The sequence below is a fragment of the Bos indicus genome, chromosome 3 (assembly GCF_029378745.1).
Source record: "Bos indicus isolate NIAB-ARS_2022 breed Sahiwal x Tharparkar chromosome 3, NIAB-ARS_B.indTharparkar_mat_pri_1.0, whole genome shotgun sequence".
NCBI classification, from domain to species: domain Eukaryota; kingdom Metazoa; phylum Chordata; class Mammalia; order Artiodactyla; family Bovidae; genus Bos; species Bos indicus.
Window position 1 is genome coordinate 103,075,995 of NC_091762.1, and position 18,405 is coordinate 103,094,399.

An 18,405-nucleotide genomic window follows, 5' to 3' on the forward strand; every position below is an offset into this window, starting at 1 on the left:
AATATGAGTGAGATGACTATGATTGGCTGCAATAGAGGTAAAATCGGCAGCTTCACCCTGAGCCCCTTCTCCGGTCCATACACTTCTGTCACCCTGACTGACATTTCCTTGTATTTCCTTATTAGTCTGCTGCTTCCTATCGAATTATAAGGTCCTGAGGATGGTGTCCCCAGCATTTAGCAAGATGCCTTGCACACTGCAAAGGCTTGGTGGACATTTATTTAATTGATTTAGTAAACTGGGAAGCCATATTTTCGAAAATAGGTAGTTTTGAAGACTAAGTCATACCAGTCTGTGAAACTGTTAGTTGTTCAATTGTGTCTGACTTTTTGTGACCCTCATGGACTCTAGCCCACCAGGATCCTCTGTCCATGGAATTCTCCAAGCAAGGATACTGGAGTGGGTAGTCATTCCCTTCTCCAGGGGATCTTCCTGGAAATTGAACCTGGGTCTCCTGCATTGCAGATGGATTCTTTACTGTCTGAGCCACCAGGGAAACACTTATAAAATGAGGTTAGGTATAAAAATAAAAATAGTTGTACCTAGGTTATGGTTATAAACATCAAATTTGACCCTGCATATGGATGAACACTAGAAAAGATAAAGGAATGATTTTTAAAGAGTGCTGTTTTCGGGGTGTTGCTATTGGTAAGATGAGTGTGTTTGTCTAAGAACTCCAGCCCAGATGGCATTGTTACCTCTCTGATTCCTGGATCACCCCCAGGTTCTTTGTCTCGCTGGTGGGCTCCTTGACCACGATACTTGTCTCCCAGCGTTGATCTCCAGATTCAAAGAGGAAGAGTCTGCCTGTATCAGTGCCAGCAATAATCTTGTCATCGGACACCCAGGTGTGGGCGAGATAGTTTTGGGGTTCTCCCCTCTGAAAATTAGTTTGCTTCAGGGTTCCCTCAGCAAAACGGAGCAGCTTAAACATCCCATTTCCAGTGATACAAATCTGAGTGTTATCCTGGGGATTGAAGCTCACCTGTAAAATATGAAAGAATGAAAGAAAAAGAGACATAAAACTAAACTTGATGGAATTATTTCCCATTTAACTAATTATTAGTTAGTCCAAGTAGTTCACAGGATCCTTTAAACATCACTAAATCATATAATTTTAAGACATATTTGATAAGAGGACAGATCTATGTCCATTATATTTGTAGGGTCCATGAGTCAAATTAGGAAACCTTCAAAAGTCATCTGATGAAGACCAAAAAGCAGGATGAGCAGGTCTTGACAATCACCAAACTCTGTGTTAGCAAAACAGAATGAAAGCTCAGCTAAAAACAGACAAACGAGGGTCAGGCAGGTTTATGTGGCCTGTCCAGGGAGAAGGAGCCACATGTCAGGGACTAGCCTCCGTTACCTTTACCCTCATCCCCATTTGCAGTCACAGTCAATCTGGCACCCACACTGGATGGTGGGCACCTGGAGGGGCTGCGGCTTTATCTCTGTATCCCCAGGGGCAGGTTCAGAGCAGGCATCCGGTGAACGCTTCCTGAATCTGTTTGAGACAAGGTGCTCCCTGCTCCGAATAGGATGCTGTAGCATGCCTTACTATGACCTGGATGAAATAATCCTCAGGCTCTACTTGTCTTGGCTCTGATTCTGTAATCACCAAGCAACCTGTTGATTAACAATTTCACTTCTCAAGGGAGGAAACACACTGGATAGATGATGTGTGTTCTGGTTGTGACATGCTGGTTCACACACCAGCCTCTTGTGAGAATAACAGAGTCTGTGCCCAAGATGCTGATTAGCCAGTATCTCTGAACCTGAACAGAATTGTGCGTGGACCTGTAAAACTGAGCATTAGATCTCAGACCAGGTTGACTGCTCCAAGCAAAGTCTCCTTGGGACCCGACCAGCCTCCTGACACGGCCTCTGCATTTTACCCTCAAAGCACAATAGAAACTTCTGCTCCTCACATAACGGCAATTTCATGGATAGCTTCCTAAACATTTACGACCTCACACCACTTTCCTGAAGTCTTCCCACTGCCCAGAAACGCTTCCCAGTAGAGGCCAGGTCTGGGGAGAGAGCAAATTGATCAAACTGCCTCTGAACCTGACTTGTGACCAGCAAGCAGTTCTGGGCCAAAATAAAGAACATAAGCCCTGGGGTCAGGGAGTCCTGGTTCTGCTAAATTGTTGGAGCCTCAGTTCCTTCATCTTTAAAACAGAGACAATAATTATGTATACTTTATATAGTGTTGTGTGGCAAATTTCCAAATGCATTTTAAGAAATCAGCACTATTCCTGGCATATAGAAAGTATTCAATGAGGGACAGCTTGTACTATTTTTTAATAATTTGCATAATATTTGTTATTCCGGCAGTACCTGGAAGACAGCATTGTTCTGAGTGTCGATTCTAACAATGGCCATGACTTTCTGTTTTTCCCACAGCCAATAGACAAGGTTTGATTCTGGAGGTGAAGTCTGAGTCAAGAGGTATTTGGAGTCTGGAGAAAAAGCCATGCAAATAAACTTCTGAACTGGGAAGTCAAAATTATTAAGGATTTTGCGCTTCCGGCAGGGGATGGCTGACAGTTCATAAATGGTGATGACAGGTTTATCTTGCACAGTCTCCGAGACAGCGAGGTAGCGCCGGTTGGGACTGATGGCCAAGGCCAACATGCCCTGACTCTTGTCTGAGCCTGCAAACAGAGGAGAGGGGCTGATGAGGGGTGACCATGCATTCACCAAGATTCAGCACAAACCAGGCACCGTGGTGGGTGCTGCCAAGGCAACAGGAGAAAAGTGCAGAAACAGATAACCGCTGATCCTTGTATCCTTCAGTACAACTGTGCCTTGGCTATTTTGAAAATAACTAGGATGGGCCCCTCACTGAGGTCGTGGTGGGAGAAGTCAGGGAAGGATTCCTAAATGAGGACAAAGTGAGAACAGGATGGGGGTGGGGCAGGTCAGGAAGGGCAAAGGTGTGGACGTGAGAAAGGGTGTAGATGGTGGGGGAACTACACACAGTAGGCAATGGCTGAGCATCCTCTGTGAGCCAGGGATGACCTAGATGGGTCTGGAAGGTGCAGCAGGGTCAGATAACAGGCCATTATGCCCTAAACAGCCAGCACTCCATACTCTTCCTCCACTTTTCGCTCAGTCGTGTCCGACTCTTTGCGACCCTATGGACTGTAGCCTCCCAGGCTTCTCTGTCCATGGGATTTTCCAGGCAAGAATACTGGAGTGGGTTGCCATGAGTTTGGGTAAACTGCAGGAGTTGGTGATGGACAGGGAGGCCTGGTGTGCTGCGGTTCATGGGGTCGCAAAGAGTCAGATACGACTGAGCGACTGAACTGAACTGAAACTCATTTATGTATTTCTTTATCCCCTGTATTTATTTATTTGTGTATTATTGGGTTTCTGAGATATTTATACTAGGACTAGCTTATTTTTGTAATCATATCTTCATCATGTGTTTGAATACCTTGCAAAGTAGAGTCTCAAGGAAAGAGGGAGAAAAAAGGAAATGATAAATTCCATTCTGGATATATTGTGTGTGAGATACGTACTGTGGAACTTTCAAGTAAAGAGGTCTTAGCAGGCAGCTTGATATGATGAAAGCTAGAGGAGATGTTTGGACTGAAATACAGATTGGAGGTAAAAGTCATGGTGGGGCGTTGAAAGTGTGAGTGTAGACAAGACTGCCAGGAGAAGGCAAAGGACAACAGGTGACTCCCCTCCTCTGTGCTTCTGTACCAGGGCTGTGCCTGGCCTAGCAGGTGTCCTGCTCGTTTACACAGTCCCAGTGCTCATTTGAATACACACCTGTCCCCATTACAATGCTCAGAGCTCCTGGAGGCCAGGGGCCCTGGCTTTCTGGCTTATTCATTCTTTTAATCACTAGTGCCTGACTCCCAGTGGGTGCTTAACATGTGCTGACTGATCGCAGTTTGTAAATACTTTCCTGTTGTTTTAACCTAGTTGATGACTGACTTCTCCTTGAAATATGTTCACCTCCTATATGGATTTCCTCTTTTTGGCTACTCCTCCAAAGACTCTTTTCCAGGTTCTTCCTCATTTCCTGGCACTAAATGTAGGAAGGCCCCGTAGCCCAATCTTTATCCTTCTTTTCTTTCACAAACACATTTACTCCCTGGGTGATCTAATCCATTCAAAGGATTTTTTTTTTTTTAATTATTTTTTGGCCATGCTGCAAGCATGTAGGATCTTAAGTTCCCTGACCGGGGGTTGAACCCATGTCCCCAGCATTGAACGTGCAGAATTAACCACTAGACCACCAGGGAAGTCCTCATACTAAGGACTTTGTATTTCACCTCTATGCTGCTGCTGCTAAGTCACTTCAGTCGTGTCCGACTCTGTGTGACCCCATAGATGGCAACCCACCAGGCTCCCCCGTCCCTCGGATTAAGAACACTGGAGTGGATTGCCATTTCCTTCTCCAATGCATGAAAGTGAAAAGTGAAAGTGAATTCGCTCAGTCGTGTCCGATTCTTCGTGACCCCATGGACTGCAGCCTACCAGGCTCCTCCATCCATGGGATTTTCCAGGCAAGAGTACTGGAGTGGGGTGCCATTGCCTTCTCCCACCTCTATGCTAACAACCTTCAAATTTTTGTCACCAGCCAGGGCCTCTTTCTCTTGAATCCACAATCGACATCAATTGAAATTGAAAAAGTGCTAGTTGCTGAGTCGAGTCTGACTCTTTGCTACCCCGTGGACTGTAGCCTGCCAGGCTCCTCTGTCCATGGAACTCTCCAGGCAAGAATTGGCATCAAAGTGCTCACTTAAGATCCTATTTGCATCTCTAGCAGGCATCTCAGTCTTCCCATGTCAAACACTAACATTCCACACAAAACCTGCTCCTTCTGCAGTCTTTCCTGTCTCTATTAGCAGCAACTCCATCCTTTCAGTTGCTCAGGCCAGAACCCTTGCTTCTTCCTTTTCTCTCCCAACTACATCAGGTCGATGAGGAAACCTGTCACCCTCACCTTCAAAATAGAGCCAGGCTTTGATCTCTTTTCACCATCCCTGTTACCTGCTACCTGCTCCATGCCACTATGTTCTCCCAGCTGGATTACAGCAATAGTCCTTCAGCTGGTCTCCTATTTCTTCTCTTGTCCCTCCTTAAATCTATTCTCTGAACAGTAGCCAGAAAGAACCTTTTGAAATATAAGTCAGATCATGTCACTCTGCTCAGAATCCTCCATCCCAGCTTCTCATTTTCCTCAGAGTAGGAGCCCTTGATCTCAAAGCCCATGTAATGTTGCTCTGCTTACTTCTCTGCTTCACCTTTCGCTCCTGCTCCTCTATTCACTCTGCTCCAGGCATACTGGATTCCTCACTATTCCCCTAACACACTCAGCACCCTCCTAACCCAGAGCCTAAAAGACGAAAGGTAAATGTGGAGCGCATCAAAGAGATAATATAGGAGAATATATTAATAAGCTTGAGTAAGGTTGATAAATTTGACTTCATTAAAACCAAGAATTTCTGTCCATCAAGATACCATAAGGAGGAAGAAAACACAAGCCCCAAACCGGGAGAAATTATTTGTAGTATGTATACGTCTGACAGAGGATTAGCATACAGAAAATATAAGAAAGAAAGAAAGTGAAGTCGCTCAGTCGTGTCCGACTCTTTGCGACCCCATGGACTGTAGCCTACCAGGCTTCTCTGTCCATGGGATTTTCCAGGTAAGAATACTGGAGCGGGTTGCCATTTCCTTCTCCAGGGGATTGTCCCAACTCAGGGATCGAACCTGGGTCTCCCACATTGCAGGCAGACGCTTTACCATCTGAGCCACCAGGGAAGCTGGCTTCCCTGGCTGACAGAAAATATAGTGTGACCATAAATCAGTAAGAAAATTACCCCCCAAAACATAGAAAATGGATAAAAGATTTAAACAAGACATTTCACAGAAAATTAAACAGGAGTAGCCCCTTAATCATGTGAAAAGATATTCATCCTCATTGTGAAGTGAAGTCGCTCAGTTGTATCCGACTCTTTGTGACCCCATGGACAGTAGCCTGCACCAGGCTCCTCCGTCCACGGGATTTTCTGGGCAAGAGTACTGGAGTGTGTTGCCATTTCTTTCTCTAGGGAATCTTTCCGACCCAGGGATCGAACCCAGGTCTCCCACATTGTAGACAGACGCTTTACCATCTGAGCCACCAGGGAAGTCATCCTCATTAGTAGTAGGTAAATGCACAAAACATTAGAAGTAGAACAATAGCAAGGGGTGGTGAGGTTGTTGGGTAACAGCAGTGTGAACTAGTACTGCCACACTACTGTTTTGGTGTGTGCCCTGGAGAATCTCTGCACAAGTAGATGAGAACACTTGAATGCAAGAATGCTTATAGCAGCATGGTTTGAAATAGCAAAAAAAAAAAAAAAAAAGAAAGTGAAAGTCACTCGGTTGTGTTCAACTCTTTGCAACCCCATGGACTGTAGCCTGCCAGGCTCCTCTGTCCATGGAATTCTCCAGGCCAGAACACTGGATTGGGTAGTTGTTCCCTTCTCCACGGGATCTTCCCAACCCAGGGGTCAAACCCAAGTCGAACCCAATGTGATCGAACCCTCATTGCAGGCGGATCCTTTACCATTTGAGCCAACAGAGAAGCAAAAAAAAAATGTTGGTTCTCAAATATCCATCAACACTAGAATGGATAAATATATTTGAGACATTAGAGTCATATGAGGGAATACTGCATAGTAATAAAAAGAACTCAGTTAACATGTACAAAATGCATGAATCTCAGAGTATGTTGTTAAACAAGAGAAGCACGTCACAGAATATATACACTACCATTACATTTATACGAAGTTGGAAAGCAGCACAAACAAAAACAATATCTTACATAAGGCCACACAGATAAATATGTGGTAAAACTATACAGAGAAATAAGGGAATAATTACAAATTCCAGGATGGAGTGAGAGTGGGCACATGTGAGATGAATGAAGTCAGGGAGAAACACTGGAACTGGTAATGTACTATTTGCTCTCCTTTTGGCAGACTTTCAAAGCTTCATTTTACTATAGTTCTTTAAATACTACACATATGTAGTATACAGTCTTTTGTATGCATGTCACAATAAAACAAGTTGAGCGTAGAAAACAGTGGGAAAGAGTGGCTAAGGTGTGAAAATCATGTATATCATTAGCAGGACCAATGTGAACAAAACCAAATGTTACAGTATACAAATGGTTATTTCTGACCTGGGGTAAAATCTCTAGTGTCTTCATCATAAATGGATTCAAAAGGTCTGTACTGAAAGTGGTGTACTCTAGAAAACTGTTAGAGAAGTCAAAAAGCAGCCCTGGTGATGACAAAGAGAGTGATACTGAAGATGCATGAAACTCTTCAAAAGAATTTTTTTCCATTAGATCACAGTGAAAATAAGTACCTTTGAATTAACAGGATTTACATGTGACTTTATGTATGATTCATTAATCTATACATTAAAATAAGGCAAGTAGACATGTATTTCTTCTACATTTATAAAACTATACGTATATTCAAGTTGTCCAAAAAAGTTTTCTTTCAATCGTCGTATTGGGATTATGGTGTTATATTTGGTTCACATGGTTACCTAGGTGTCAGACTGGAAACAGTTTTACCTGGAATGAATTTTTGCCATTTCTGATCCACATTGTACTTCACACAGTGATTTCCTGAAGGAAACATAATGATCTGTTCATCGAAGAAGAAGACATTGTTGGACACGTGGGATCGAAGACCAAAAACATGCAGCGACTGAGCTACCACAGTGGACATGGTCCCGGTAGTTCCGCTAAAGATGCAACGCAGCTGGTGAGCACCGAGAAGCGCGAAACCCCGCCCACTCTGCCGCACCCGCCCCGCGACACGCCCGTGGCTCCGCCTCCGAACTGCTCCTTAGCCCCCTCTCCTTAGCAATCTCCTCCGGTGCCCCAGACCCAGCTCCTGCGTCTGCTCGTTCCTTTCGCCCTTGCGGCTTCCTGCTCCTCTGGACGACCCCCAGGGATCTCTCCCACCTGTAAGCTTCTGCTCTCTGGATCACCAGACCACGCGTGTGTCCAGGGTACTACCCCTACGAATCCGAAGCAACCCGGCACTCACCGACGCCGGAGCGGTTCCTATAGCAACGGCAAACCGGAAGTATGTCAGCACCCGGAAGCGGAAGTCCTTTGCTCAGAGAGCTGAGCAGCAGCTGTTTGCTTCAGTGCGGTTCGAGTCCACGTGGGTCCGCTGCAGGAGGGCAGGGGGCTGCAAACCGGCAGCGGCGAGGGGCGCCCTTTTCCAGGCGCTGGGGGTCTCGGGCTACTCCGCTTCCTCCGGTAGGTGTGGACTCGCGCGCGGTGAGATGGACACCCCCCCGCTCTCAGGTTCGGACTCCGATTCTGATGACTCTCTTGTCACAGACAGAGAGGTAGGTATCATCCGAGCTCGCGGGGCTGCGCGAGGGAGAGGGTTCCTCACTCTCCTGTTCTTACCGCGGAACGTGCCCTGTAGTTGCAGGAGGCGTTTTCCCGAGGGCTTCTGAAGCCAGGCCTCAACGTGGTGCTAGAGGGGCCGAAGAAGGCCGTGAACGACGTGGTGAGTTCGGGCGCCCGGTCGGAGGATGCTAGACTTGGGATGCGCGCGAGGCACTGTTGTGCTCCAGAGACTGCATTCTAGTTCTAGGAAAGACACAACCCGAGCATTGCCAAGAGTGTCAACTACCTGTCGGGGTTTTGGAGGCTGGCTCTTCGTTTGTTGGTCTGTTACCTTTTTGTGAGCTTGGTGTCTGAATTTCCTAGAATGGCCTGAAGCAGTGTTTGGCTGAATTCAAGCGGGATCTGGAATGGGTTGAAAGGCTTGATGTGACCCTGGGTCCGGTACCAGAAATCAGTGGACCTCAGTCAACATCTCAGAACCAGGATCCGAAAGCTGTTGATCCAGAAGATGACTTTAAGCGTGAGATGAGCTTGTATGTATGTTTTTAAGTGTGGGAAAAGTTGTAGGTCCCTGTGCTAGAGAGTGGGGAGAGGGTGGAAGCCGTGAGCCTGCGTTCCTCCGAGGTGTCCTGAGCCTGGGAGTAGGGAGGAAAGCTTCTTTGGACTAAAGAGTAGGAGATGCTCCGTGGTTGAGAGAAAGGCCCCGTGGTCCAGCAGTCACAATTTAAAGTCCAGTTTATTTTCAAATATTAAGTTTTAAATTTTTTTGTGCAGTTGATTATGAGAACAAAAAGTTGCTTATGTGGGATCCTTATATGGACTTTTTTTAGTGACTAAGTAAGAATGTGTAATTCACATTTGTAAGCTAGTGAGCACTTCTAAAGTGGTCATTCTATTAAACTACTAATTCATTTTAAGCAATACTCCCCACCCCTTTTAAAAGCGTGTACATCTAAATTTCTCCTGAGTTAATGAGGTTTTATTACCATTTTGTTTGTGTGTGTGTTCTTGCTGGTGGAGGTCAGGTGTTGCGGGCTCTTCCGACCTTGGATACCTTATGAGAGGCAATCAGAAGGATGTAATAAGACCTCTCTGCCTTAGCTTATTTCACACTTTGTCCTACTTCCGCAGCTACCGTCAAGCCCAGGCAGCAGTGCTTGCAGTATTGCCCCGCCTCCATCAGCTCAAAGTGCCTACCAAGCGGCCTACGGATTATTTTGCAGAGATGGCCAAGTCTGATCAGCAGATGCAGAAGGTAAGAAATGGAAAAGGTTTTCTATGGAAGACTGAAGCTTTGGACTTAAGTCTATACAGCTGGCTTGTCTCCCTTAATGTTCAAACAAACAAAGGCATAAGCACATTAAAAGGGAGCCAGTTGTCAGAGGAAAATTATTATCTCAGTTATCTATGTCAGATTCATGCTAATCAACACCAGGTGGACAAATGTAAGGTTGACTTTTTCCTAATATAAACAGTTAAGGGAGGAAGATAATGTAAGAAGTGTGGTCCCTAAGGTAAAGATGATCTTTATGCATCTTCTAGCCGGCATGGTCATGGCATGGTGTGTGGAAGAGAGAACAGTTCTTTACTGCCATTGCCTGGGCAGCATTATAACTTGTAGACAGTTACCTTTCTCTGAGCCTCAGTTTTTCTCTGCTGTAAAATGAAGGATTAATATATGGCTCAGATTTGGCATAATTTACAGTTAGGTAAGTTAAGGCTAGTCAAGGCTATGATTTTTCCAGTGGTCATGTATGGATGTGAGAGTTGGACTACAAAGAAAACAGAGCACTGAAGAATTGATGCTTTTGAACTGTGGTGTTGGAGAAGACTCTTGAGAGTCCCTCGGACTGCAGGAAGATCCAACCAGTCCATCCTAAAGGAAATCAGTCCTGAATATTCATTGGAAGGACTGATGCTGAAGCTGAAACTCCAATCCTTTGGCCACCTGATGTGAAGAGCTGACTCATTGGAAAAGACCCTTATGCTGGGAAAGATTGAAGGCGGGAGGAGAAGGGGATGACAGAGGATGAGATGGTTGGATGGCATCACCGACTCAATGGACATGAATTTGAGTAAACTCCAGGAGTTGGTGATGGACAGGGAGGCCTGGCGTGCTGCAGTCCATGGGGTCACAAAGAGTTGGACACGACTGAGTGATTGAACTGAACTGAACTGAACAGTTAGGTAGAATTTGGTCCTTATTCAACTTTGGGAGGCAGAGAATTACTAATGTCTAATGCAAGATATACCTAAATAGTTCCCTTGGGTCTCAAGCTGGATTTTCTCGTCTCAGTGGTACTCAAGGAAGCTAATCTAGAGATGAACCCAGACCCATTTCTGCACATTCAAATTCATAACTGTTCATTCTTTAACGGAAATGTATATGTTTAATGCCAACGGCTAGGTACCTGATATCTGTTTGAGTTTTTATAGTGCAGATGGTATACTGGAGAAGGAGGCTAAAGCTGCATACTGGTTTCACCACAGTCTGCAGATGGTATGGATGGAGAGAAGTTAGTCTTTTCTCCTGATTCAGTGGCAAGCAAGCTGTTTTGTTTATCAGAGCAAATAGCACACTGGGAATAAGGTCACCCTGATGTTGTGGTTCCAAGGCTGAGACTTTTGGTGTCTTGGATAAAGGTGTTAGCCTTTGGGCCTTATTATCCTTGTGTGTGAAACACAGGGCTTGGAGTAGATGATTCACAAGGTTCCTCTGAGCTCCAGAGTATGTCCGCTCCCTGCTGCAGTGCACCCTAAGCAGCTTCCATGCCATTTTCAATTAACGTAAGCTGACAACATTTTGTGTTTTAGATTCGACAGAAACTGCAGGCTAAACAGGCCGCCATGGAGAAGTCGGAAAAGGCTAAGCAGCTGCGAGCACTTAGAAAATATGGAAAGAAGGTGGGAAGGACAACAGACAGGGATGGGGCCAAGGGTGTTTGTCCATAGATTGCCTGGTCTGGGTTGGTTCTGTGCCTGGTGTGTGTTCCATTGTGTGTTTACTATCTCATAGCAGTGTGGGTTGCTAGTGTCCACAAACACAGTCCCTTCTGGACACCTCTGTGTCACCAGAAGTAGTATGGTCACTACAAGCGAGTCAGGCACTTCTCTGGGCTGTACTTTACACACCTGTACAGTGAAGCGCTGGGTCCAGATCAGTGGTTTCCAAACCCGACCTCCCAGCACAGTCTGATGGGGGGTAATTTTGTTTGACCAGGGAACATTTGGCAATGTCTGGAGGCATTTTTGGTTGTCACACCTTGGTGGGGAGTGTGCAGTTGGCAGCTTGTGGGTGGAGAGCAGGGAGGCTTCTAAACATCCTGCAGTGCGTAGGACAGGCCATGCTCCCCCCTGACAAAGGATGATCCTGTCCAAACTGTCATAGTGCTGGGATGCAGAAACCCTGCCTTAGAGTTAAAGCATCTCTTGTTATCCTTAAAGGTTGTTTTGGTTTGTTTTTTGGGGAGATTGTTTTCTCTGTTGGTATTTTCATGCCTAGCAACAGTGGTTTAGGTATTTAATCTGCCCAGATATAATCAGGGAGAGAATTGGATGTTGACATAAACATGATTTGTGCAGTTTTGTAGCAGGTTGTGTCTTAGGTAAGAATGCAGACTGCTTGGGTGTGAATCTCAGGTCCATGCTTGCTGTGTGACATCGGCAAATTATAGCGTCTCTCTGTGCTTCGTTTTGGGGTCATAAGAATTTCTGCTTCACTGGGTTGTTGGGATGAGAAATTGAGAATATACTTAGGGCCTTAACGTGGTTGTGGCACACAGTCAGTGTTCAAGGATGGTCACAGCCTGGTCACTGAGAGACACTTAGACATTTGGAGTGCTGGTTTGGAGTAGGTGTAACAGTCCTGTGTCCACATCCAGGTGCAAACAGAGGTTCTTCAGAAGCGGCAGAAGGAGAAGTCACACATGATGAGTGCCATTAAGAAATATCAGAAAGGTGAGTGTGTTCTCTCATAAGGCTGCAGGGAGCAGGGGCACCTGCTGCTTCCATCAAACACATCTGAAGGCTTGATTGATTTGGAACTGTTGGACCTCACATTTGGGAATGGCACGGGGAGCAAGATGTGCCTCTTAATGCCAATTCCATAAGTAACATCCTTCTTTTGAAGTTGAATCTTTTTTTTAAAGCACTGTGGTGCTGATCAAAGTGCTTCACTCCCAGGTTTCTCTGATAAACTGGACTTCCTCGAGGGAGATCAGAAGCCTGCTGCACGGAGCACAAAAGAAGGAGCCAAAGGCCAGCAAATGAGGAAGGGGTGAGTGCTGCATTCGTTTTGGTGGTGGTGCATGCAGGGCCGCAGTTCCTGGTGTGGCCTCGGTGCATGGAGTGCGGCTGTGCTGCGGCCAGAACTGTGGGCCACGTGATGGGCCTGTTCAACCACATCGGTCTTTGAAGGTTCAAGTGAGGTGATTTCAGTGAATACGCAGTAGAAGTTGATTCCTCGCGTGTGAGGGTTGTGTGCAGACCTAGGGTTCTGGTTTGGTTTCTGTCTCATTAGGAGGGTAGTTTTGAGCAAGTTACTTCACCTTCCTAAATGTTAATTTCCTCGTCTGTGAAAATGAAAAAAAAATTGTAAGTACCTTTTATATTAGAAAGATTAAAAGGGATAATGTTGGATATTATTATTGGTTCTTTTTGTTCATCTTTATGCATTCCTGGACACCCATCCTGAGGAGAATGATCATATCTGTATAATATAGTCCATGCTGTGATAGAGGCATTGAGGGAGAAGTCTGGAAGCCCATGTTAGAAATATGTGACATGATCCAGGGGTCAGAGTCTGGGGATGGCTTCCTGGAGAAGCGTTCACCAGAGCTTAGTCTGAAAGATGAGTAGGAATTAACCAGGAGAACAGGAGAGACATGGATTTGGGGAAGATGGAAGAACATGAATGAGCAGAAGTGTAGAGATGAGAACAGCAGGTTTGTGTGTGAGGAACAGCCAGCATTTGGTGTCATGGGGGTTACCATGAGGCAAGGAGTGGTGAGGTGTAGCTGGGAGGACGTGGGCTGATTGCAGGGCAGTGTTGTGAGGAGCCTGGGCTATTTCCAGTAGTCAGTAGGGAGGTGCTCATGGGCTTTACTCAAAGTGGTGAGCAGGTCATGTTCATGTTTTCAATATTACAGTGGTACTTGTGTAAGTGAGGGAGACAGGGGAATTGATCAGGGGACCGTTAAAGTCCAGAGAACAAGGATAATGACCTGAAAGTGGTAATAGGGGTAAAGAAGAGAAAATTGGTTGAAGAAATACTCAAGAGGTCAAATTAGCAGGACTCAGTAATTGAGCTGGGTGCAGAAAATGAAAGAAGGAATTATAATCCACTCTAGGTTCATAGCGTGGACAGCTGAGTATATGGTAGGACCACCAACCTCAAGTTAGGCTGTAGATACAGGAGGTGAAACCAGTCTAGGAGGGAGGTGACTATGACTTCGGATATGGTGAACTGAGATTCCTGTGGGATGATCAGTTTTAACATGTATTACACTCAAACATTAACTGCGTTTAATATCCTTGAGAGGACTAGGAAGAACTGAGGGTGATTTAATAAGATTTAGTTTAAAAATGGGGCTTCCCAGGTGGCTCAAATGGTAAAGAGTCTGCCTGAAATGCAGAAGACCTGGGTTTGATCCCTGAGTGCAGAAGATCCCTTGGAGAAGGGAATGGCAACCCACTCCAGTATTCTTGCCTGGAAAATTCCATGGACAGAGGAGCCTGGTGGGCTACAGTCCATGGGCTCTGAAGATAAATGATGAGCCACATTGATAGATCTTTTCCTGATTCTCACTTTGTTTTCCTGCTTTGGTGGTTAAGGCTGTAGGTAGATGATCTTGTCTGGGGAGTTTATAGAGTAGAAATATTGGGTCAAGGATGAGATTTTGGGTACAGTAGTATCTACAGGCTTCGTTTACAGAGAGGAAACAGGGTATGGTTGGATCGTAACATTCGTCAGGATTTGCAGTGTTGAAGGTAACCTGTAAGACTGCTTTTTTCCAGGCCTAATGCCAAGCGACGCTATAAAAACCAGAAGTTTGGTTATGGTGGGAAGAAGAAAGGCTCCAAGTGGAACACTCGTGAGAGCTATGATGATGTATCCAGCTTCCGGGCCAAGACAGCTCATGGCAGGGGCCTCAAGAGGCCTGGAAAGAAAGGATCGAATGTGAGTATGGAGTGAGGGGGCTGGAGCAGCCTCCACTGCCACCCCTCCCTTCTCCCTCCCTTTCTTTCCTTGTGTCCGGATCCTGGGGCAGAAGGCCAACTGCTGTGTGAACACATGTCATATTTCCTTTTCTGCAGAAAAGACCTGGAAAACGGACAAGAGAGAAAATGAAGAGCAGAAGACACTAAACAAGCCACATCTTTGTATACAAACACCAGGAAAAAGAGATGGAGACTTGGGATTTCACAAGGCAGTTGGATCCCTTCTGTTAGCTTCTTTTTGTAAAAATTCTTTCAATAAACTAAAGAAAAAATTTCAGAGAAATATATATTCTTGGTTAAAAACTCAGGACTAAAAGATTTAGAAGTTACTTTTACATATTAAATAATATTGCCATTTATTGATAATAAATAAACGAGCCCTGTGGAGGTTAAAAGCATGGACTCGAGGGCCAGACTGCCAGGTTTGACACCTGGCTCTGCTGTGTGCTTGCTGTTTGACCCTGGGCACGTTGATTTTTCTGTGCTCTGTCATCTCTATATAGACATGATAATAGAATCTACCAAAGACGGTTCCTGTCAGCAGTGAGTTAATATGTGCAAAACGCTTAGCACACTCCTGCCGTATAATGAAGCGTACATGCCTTGGTGGGATGATTTTGCTGGGTGAGGTGGTTCTCCATAATGTGTGCTGAGCCGTGTGGTGTGTGTGTATTTGAAGTTCTCCCGTGCCGGCTTGGAGCTGCGTGCAGGTTGAACATTGTGAGCAGGCCATGTTTCGTGTTGGGATTTTCTCTGTCTTGAGAGGTAGGAAGGGAAGACAGCTTCCCCCACCACACCACACCCACCCCCGCCCCCATTCCAGTTTAGAAATTTTGAGTCTACAAATATCTGAGAACTCTAGATGCTTAAGCAGAAAAAACAACTCACTTTTGCATGGTTTTCTTATAGCATCATTGGTACCTAAAAGATCTCTCTGGTTTCCTATGATACTGTTTCTAGAACAAAAAGAATGAATTTAGTTTGTGTGAACTAATTTCAATGAACAAAAGTCTAAGCACATGGGTCATATTCTCAGAAGACCACAATGTTTTACCCCAGCCTATTTTGACAATTTGTACAATAGTAGTGAATAGGGTAACAAATAGTAATTCCAGTTAGGAGCCTTAGCTTAAGAAACTTTGAATTATGAGTGGAACATAGGAGAGTTTTAAGATTGATAGAGTTTACCCTAGTAGGGACAAAAGTAACTTACTGACTTGAATACTTCTGTAGGGTTTGGATGATGTACCTTCTTTCCTTTTTTTTTCTTTTTATAGCAAACAGAATCACTTAATTTCAGAGATATACTTTATAGAGCTTATTTATATCACTTTATCATCCCACTCTTAAAGTATAATTGGGCTACATTCAGTATTAGCTCTCACATTGCTTTAAAATGTAATTCCGTGCATTGAAGGATGGGTAGGATGCTAGTAGTTGCCATGACCAAGTCCAGGCTGTTCTTGCTTTGTACCGATATGTGTGGACTTCAGCTGTCAAGGTGCCTGGACAACACTGTTCACCTTTCAGTTACCAAAGTATTGTTAACCGAGTAACTGTGGAAAGTAGAGATTTTGCTGCTGGCTCTTCAGTCCATAAAACCACTGCCTAAAAGATACATAATGGTTACTGACCCCAAATTGCTTCTTTCAAAGTCTGTGGGTGATTGGTCACTGCACGTGTTACTTAGTTCACGCGCAGGTGGCAAAGAGTGCAGTTGTGTTGCCTCCTCATCTTCAGCAATAAGCCCACATGGCATTTTATGAAAGTAAATAACTGAAAGAGGGAATTGACCAAAGAAATGGAAAGTGATAAAATTGGAAGTAAAGTTGAATAGGATGCAAATGGAGTTACGGGAGGAATATGTTGCCAGGGAATGGAGGCATGGCTGCTGTTCTAGGACTAAAAAGAGATGCAGCTAGAGAGCTAGTGAACGTGAACTGAAACAGAATGAGGAAAATGGTGGAGAGGATGGTGTCCCAGAGGAAGTCACCCTGGCAGAAAACTTCACAGTAAAGGGACTCTTGGAGGTATTTTGTGACATTGAAAGTACAAATGATACAATGTTGAAAGCGAATCTGATAGGCATAGCGTAGGATAATTAGTTTAGAAATCCCACTAGATATTAAAAATAGGTAATTTTAAAGGAGTTTGGGAGATTTGTAAGTTAATGACCACTGAAGAAAATCCAGGGATCTAGCAACAATCTGTCCTTTATTGTGCCTATCTTTGCATGAAATGCAATAAAGGACAGAACTGGTGTGGACCTAACAGAAGCAGAAGATGCTAAGAAGAGGTGGGAAAAATACACAGAAGAACTGTACAGAAAAGATCTTCATGACCCAGATAACCATGATGGTGTGATCACTCACCTAGAGTCAGACATCCTGGAATGCCTTAGTCAAGTGGGCCTTATGAAGCATCACTAAGAACAAAGCTAGTGGAGGTGATGGAATTCCAGTTGAGCTATTTCAAACCCTAAAAGATAATGCTGTTAAAGTGCCGCACTCAATATGCCAGCAAATTTGGAAAACTCAGCAGTGGCCACAGAACTGGAAAATGTCAGTTTTCATTGCAATCCCAAAGAAGGGCAATGCCAAAGAATGTTCAAACTTGTGCTTATTTCAGATGCTAGCAAGAAAATGCTCAAAATTCTCCAAGCCAGGCTTCAATAGTACGTGAACCGTGAACTTCCAGATGTTCAAGCTGGATTTAGAAAAGGCAGAGGAACCAGAGATCAAATTGCCAGCATCTGTTGGAGTATCGAAAAAGCAAGAGAATTCCATAAAAACGTCTACTTCTGCTTTATTGATTATGCCAAAGCCTTTGAATGTGTAGATCACAACAAACTGTGAAAAATTTTTCAAAAGATGGGAATACCAGACCACCTTACCTGCCTCCTGAGAAATCTGTATGCAGGTCAAGAAGCAACAGTTAGAACCAGACATAGAACGAAAGACTGGTTCCAAATAGGGAAAGGAGTACATTAAGGCTGTATATTGTCACCCTGCTTATTTAACTTCTATGCACAGTACATCATGTGAAATGCTGGGCTGGATGAAGCACAAGCTGGAATCAAGATTGCTGGGAGAAATATCAATAACCTCAGATATGCAGATGATACCACCCTTATGGCAGAAAGTGAAGAGGAACTAAAAGCCTCTTAACGAAAGTGAAAGAGGAAAGTGAAAAAGTTGGCTTAAAACTCAACATACAGAAAACTAAGATCATGGCATCTAGTCCCATCACTTCATGGCAACTAGAAGGGGAAACAATGGAAACAGTGACAGACTATTTTCTCGGGCTCCAGAATCACTGCAGATGGTGACTGCAGCCATGAAATTGAAAGATGCTTGCTTCTAGGAAGAAAAGCTATGACCAACCTAGATAGCATATTAAAAAGCAGAAATATTACTTTGCCGACAAAGGCCCGTCTAGTCAAGGCTATGGTTTTTCCAGTAGTCATGTATGGATGTGAGAGTTGGACTACAGAGAAAGCTGAGCATTGAAGAATTGATTCTTTTGAACTGTGATGTTAAAGAAGACTCTTGAGAGTCCCTTGGACTTCAAGGAGATCAAACCAGTCAATCCTAAAGGAAATCAGTCCTGAATATTCATTGGAAGGGCTGATGCTGAAGCTGAAACTCCAGTCTTTTGGCCACCTGATGCAAAGAACTGACTCATTTGAAAAGACCCTGATGTTGGGAAAGATTGAAGGCTGGAGAAGTAGGTGACAGAGGATGAGATGGTTGGATGGCATCAGCAACTTGATGGACATGAGTTTGAGC

At 44.6% G+C, this 18,405-nt stretch overlaps 2 protein-coding genes across 5 annotated transcripts in view; one reads left to right on the forward strand and one right to left on the reverse strand.

Annotated features, from left to right (window-relative positions):
- The window catches only part of CFAP57 (cilia and flagella associated protein 57), a 69,027-nt gene extending 60,893 nt beyond the window's left edge, over positions 1–8,134 (reverse strand). For 3 of the 4 annotated variants that reach the window (XM_019957680.2, XM_019957681.2, XM_019957679.2), the window contains exons 1-4: positions 7,997–8,085; positions 7,601–7,773; positions 2,344–2,660; positions 699–985 (exon numbers count right to left, since the gene is read on the reverse strand). In XM_019957680.2, the coding sequence (XP_019813239.1) occupies positions 699–985; positions 2,344–2,660; positions 7,601–7,757 (761 nt within the window). In that variant the 5' untranslated portion in view covers positions 7,758–7,773; positions 7,997–8,085. Of the gene's footprint in view, positions 1–698; positions 986–2,343; positions 2,661–7,600; positions 7,774–7,996 lie in introns of all 4 variants that reach the window. The other variant, XM_070786712.1, reaches the window with a different exon arrangement.
- On the forward strand, positions 8,122–14,900 carry EBNA1BP2 (EBNA1 binding protein 2). Its single transcript, XM_019957682.2, has 9 exons — positions 8,122–8,391; positions 8,475–8,558; positions 8,762–8,931; positions 9,530–9,653; positions 11,213–11,302; positions 12,280–12,355; positions 12,581–12,674; positions 14,414–14,576; positions 14,714–14,900. The coding sequence occupies exons 1-9, from the start codon at positions 8,326–8,328 to the stop codon at positions 14,762–14,764; spliced, it is 918 nt and encodes a 305-aa protein (XP_019813241.2). The 5' UTR covers positions 8,122–8,325; the 3' UTR covers positions 14,765–14,900.
- Positions 14,901–18,405: the final 3,505 nt, after the last annotated feature.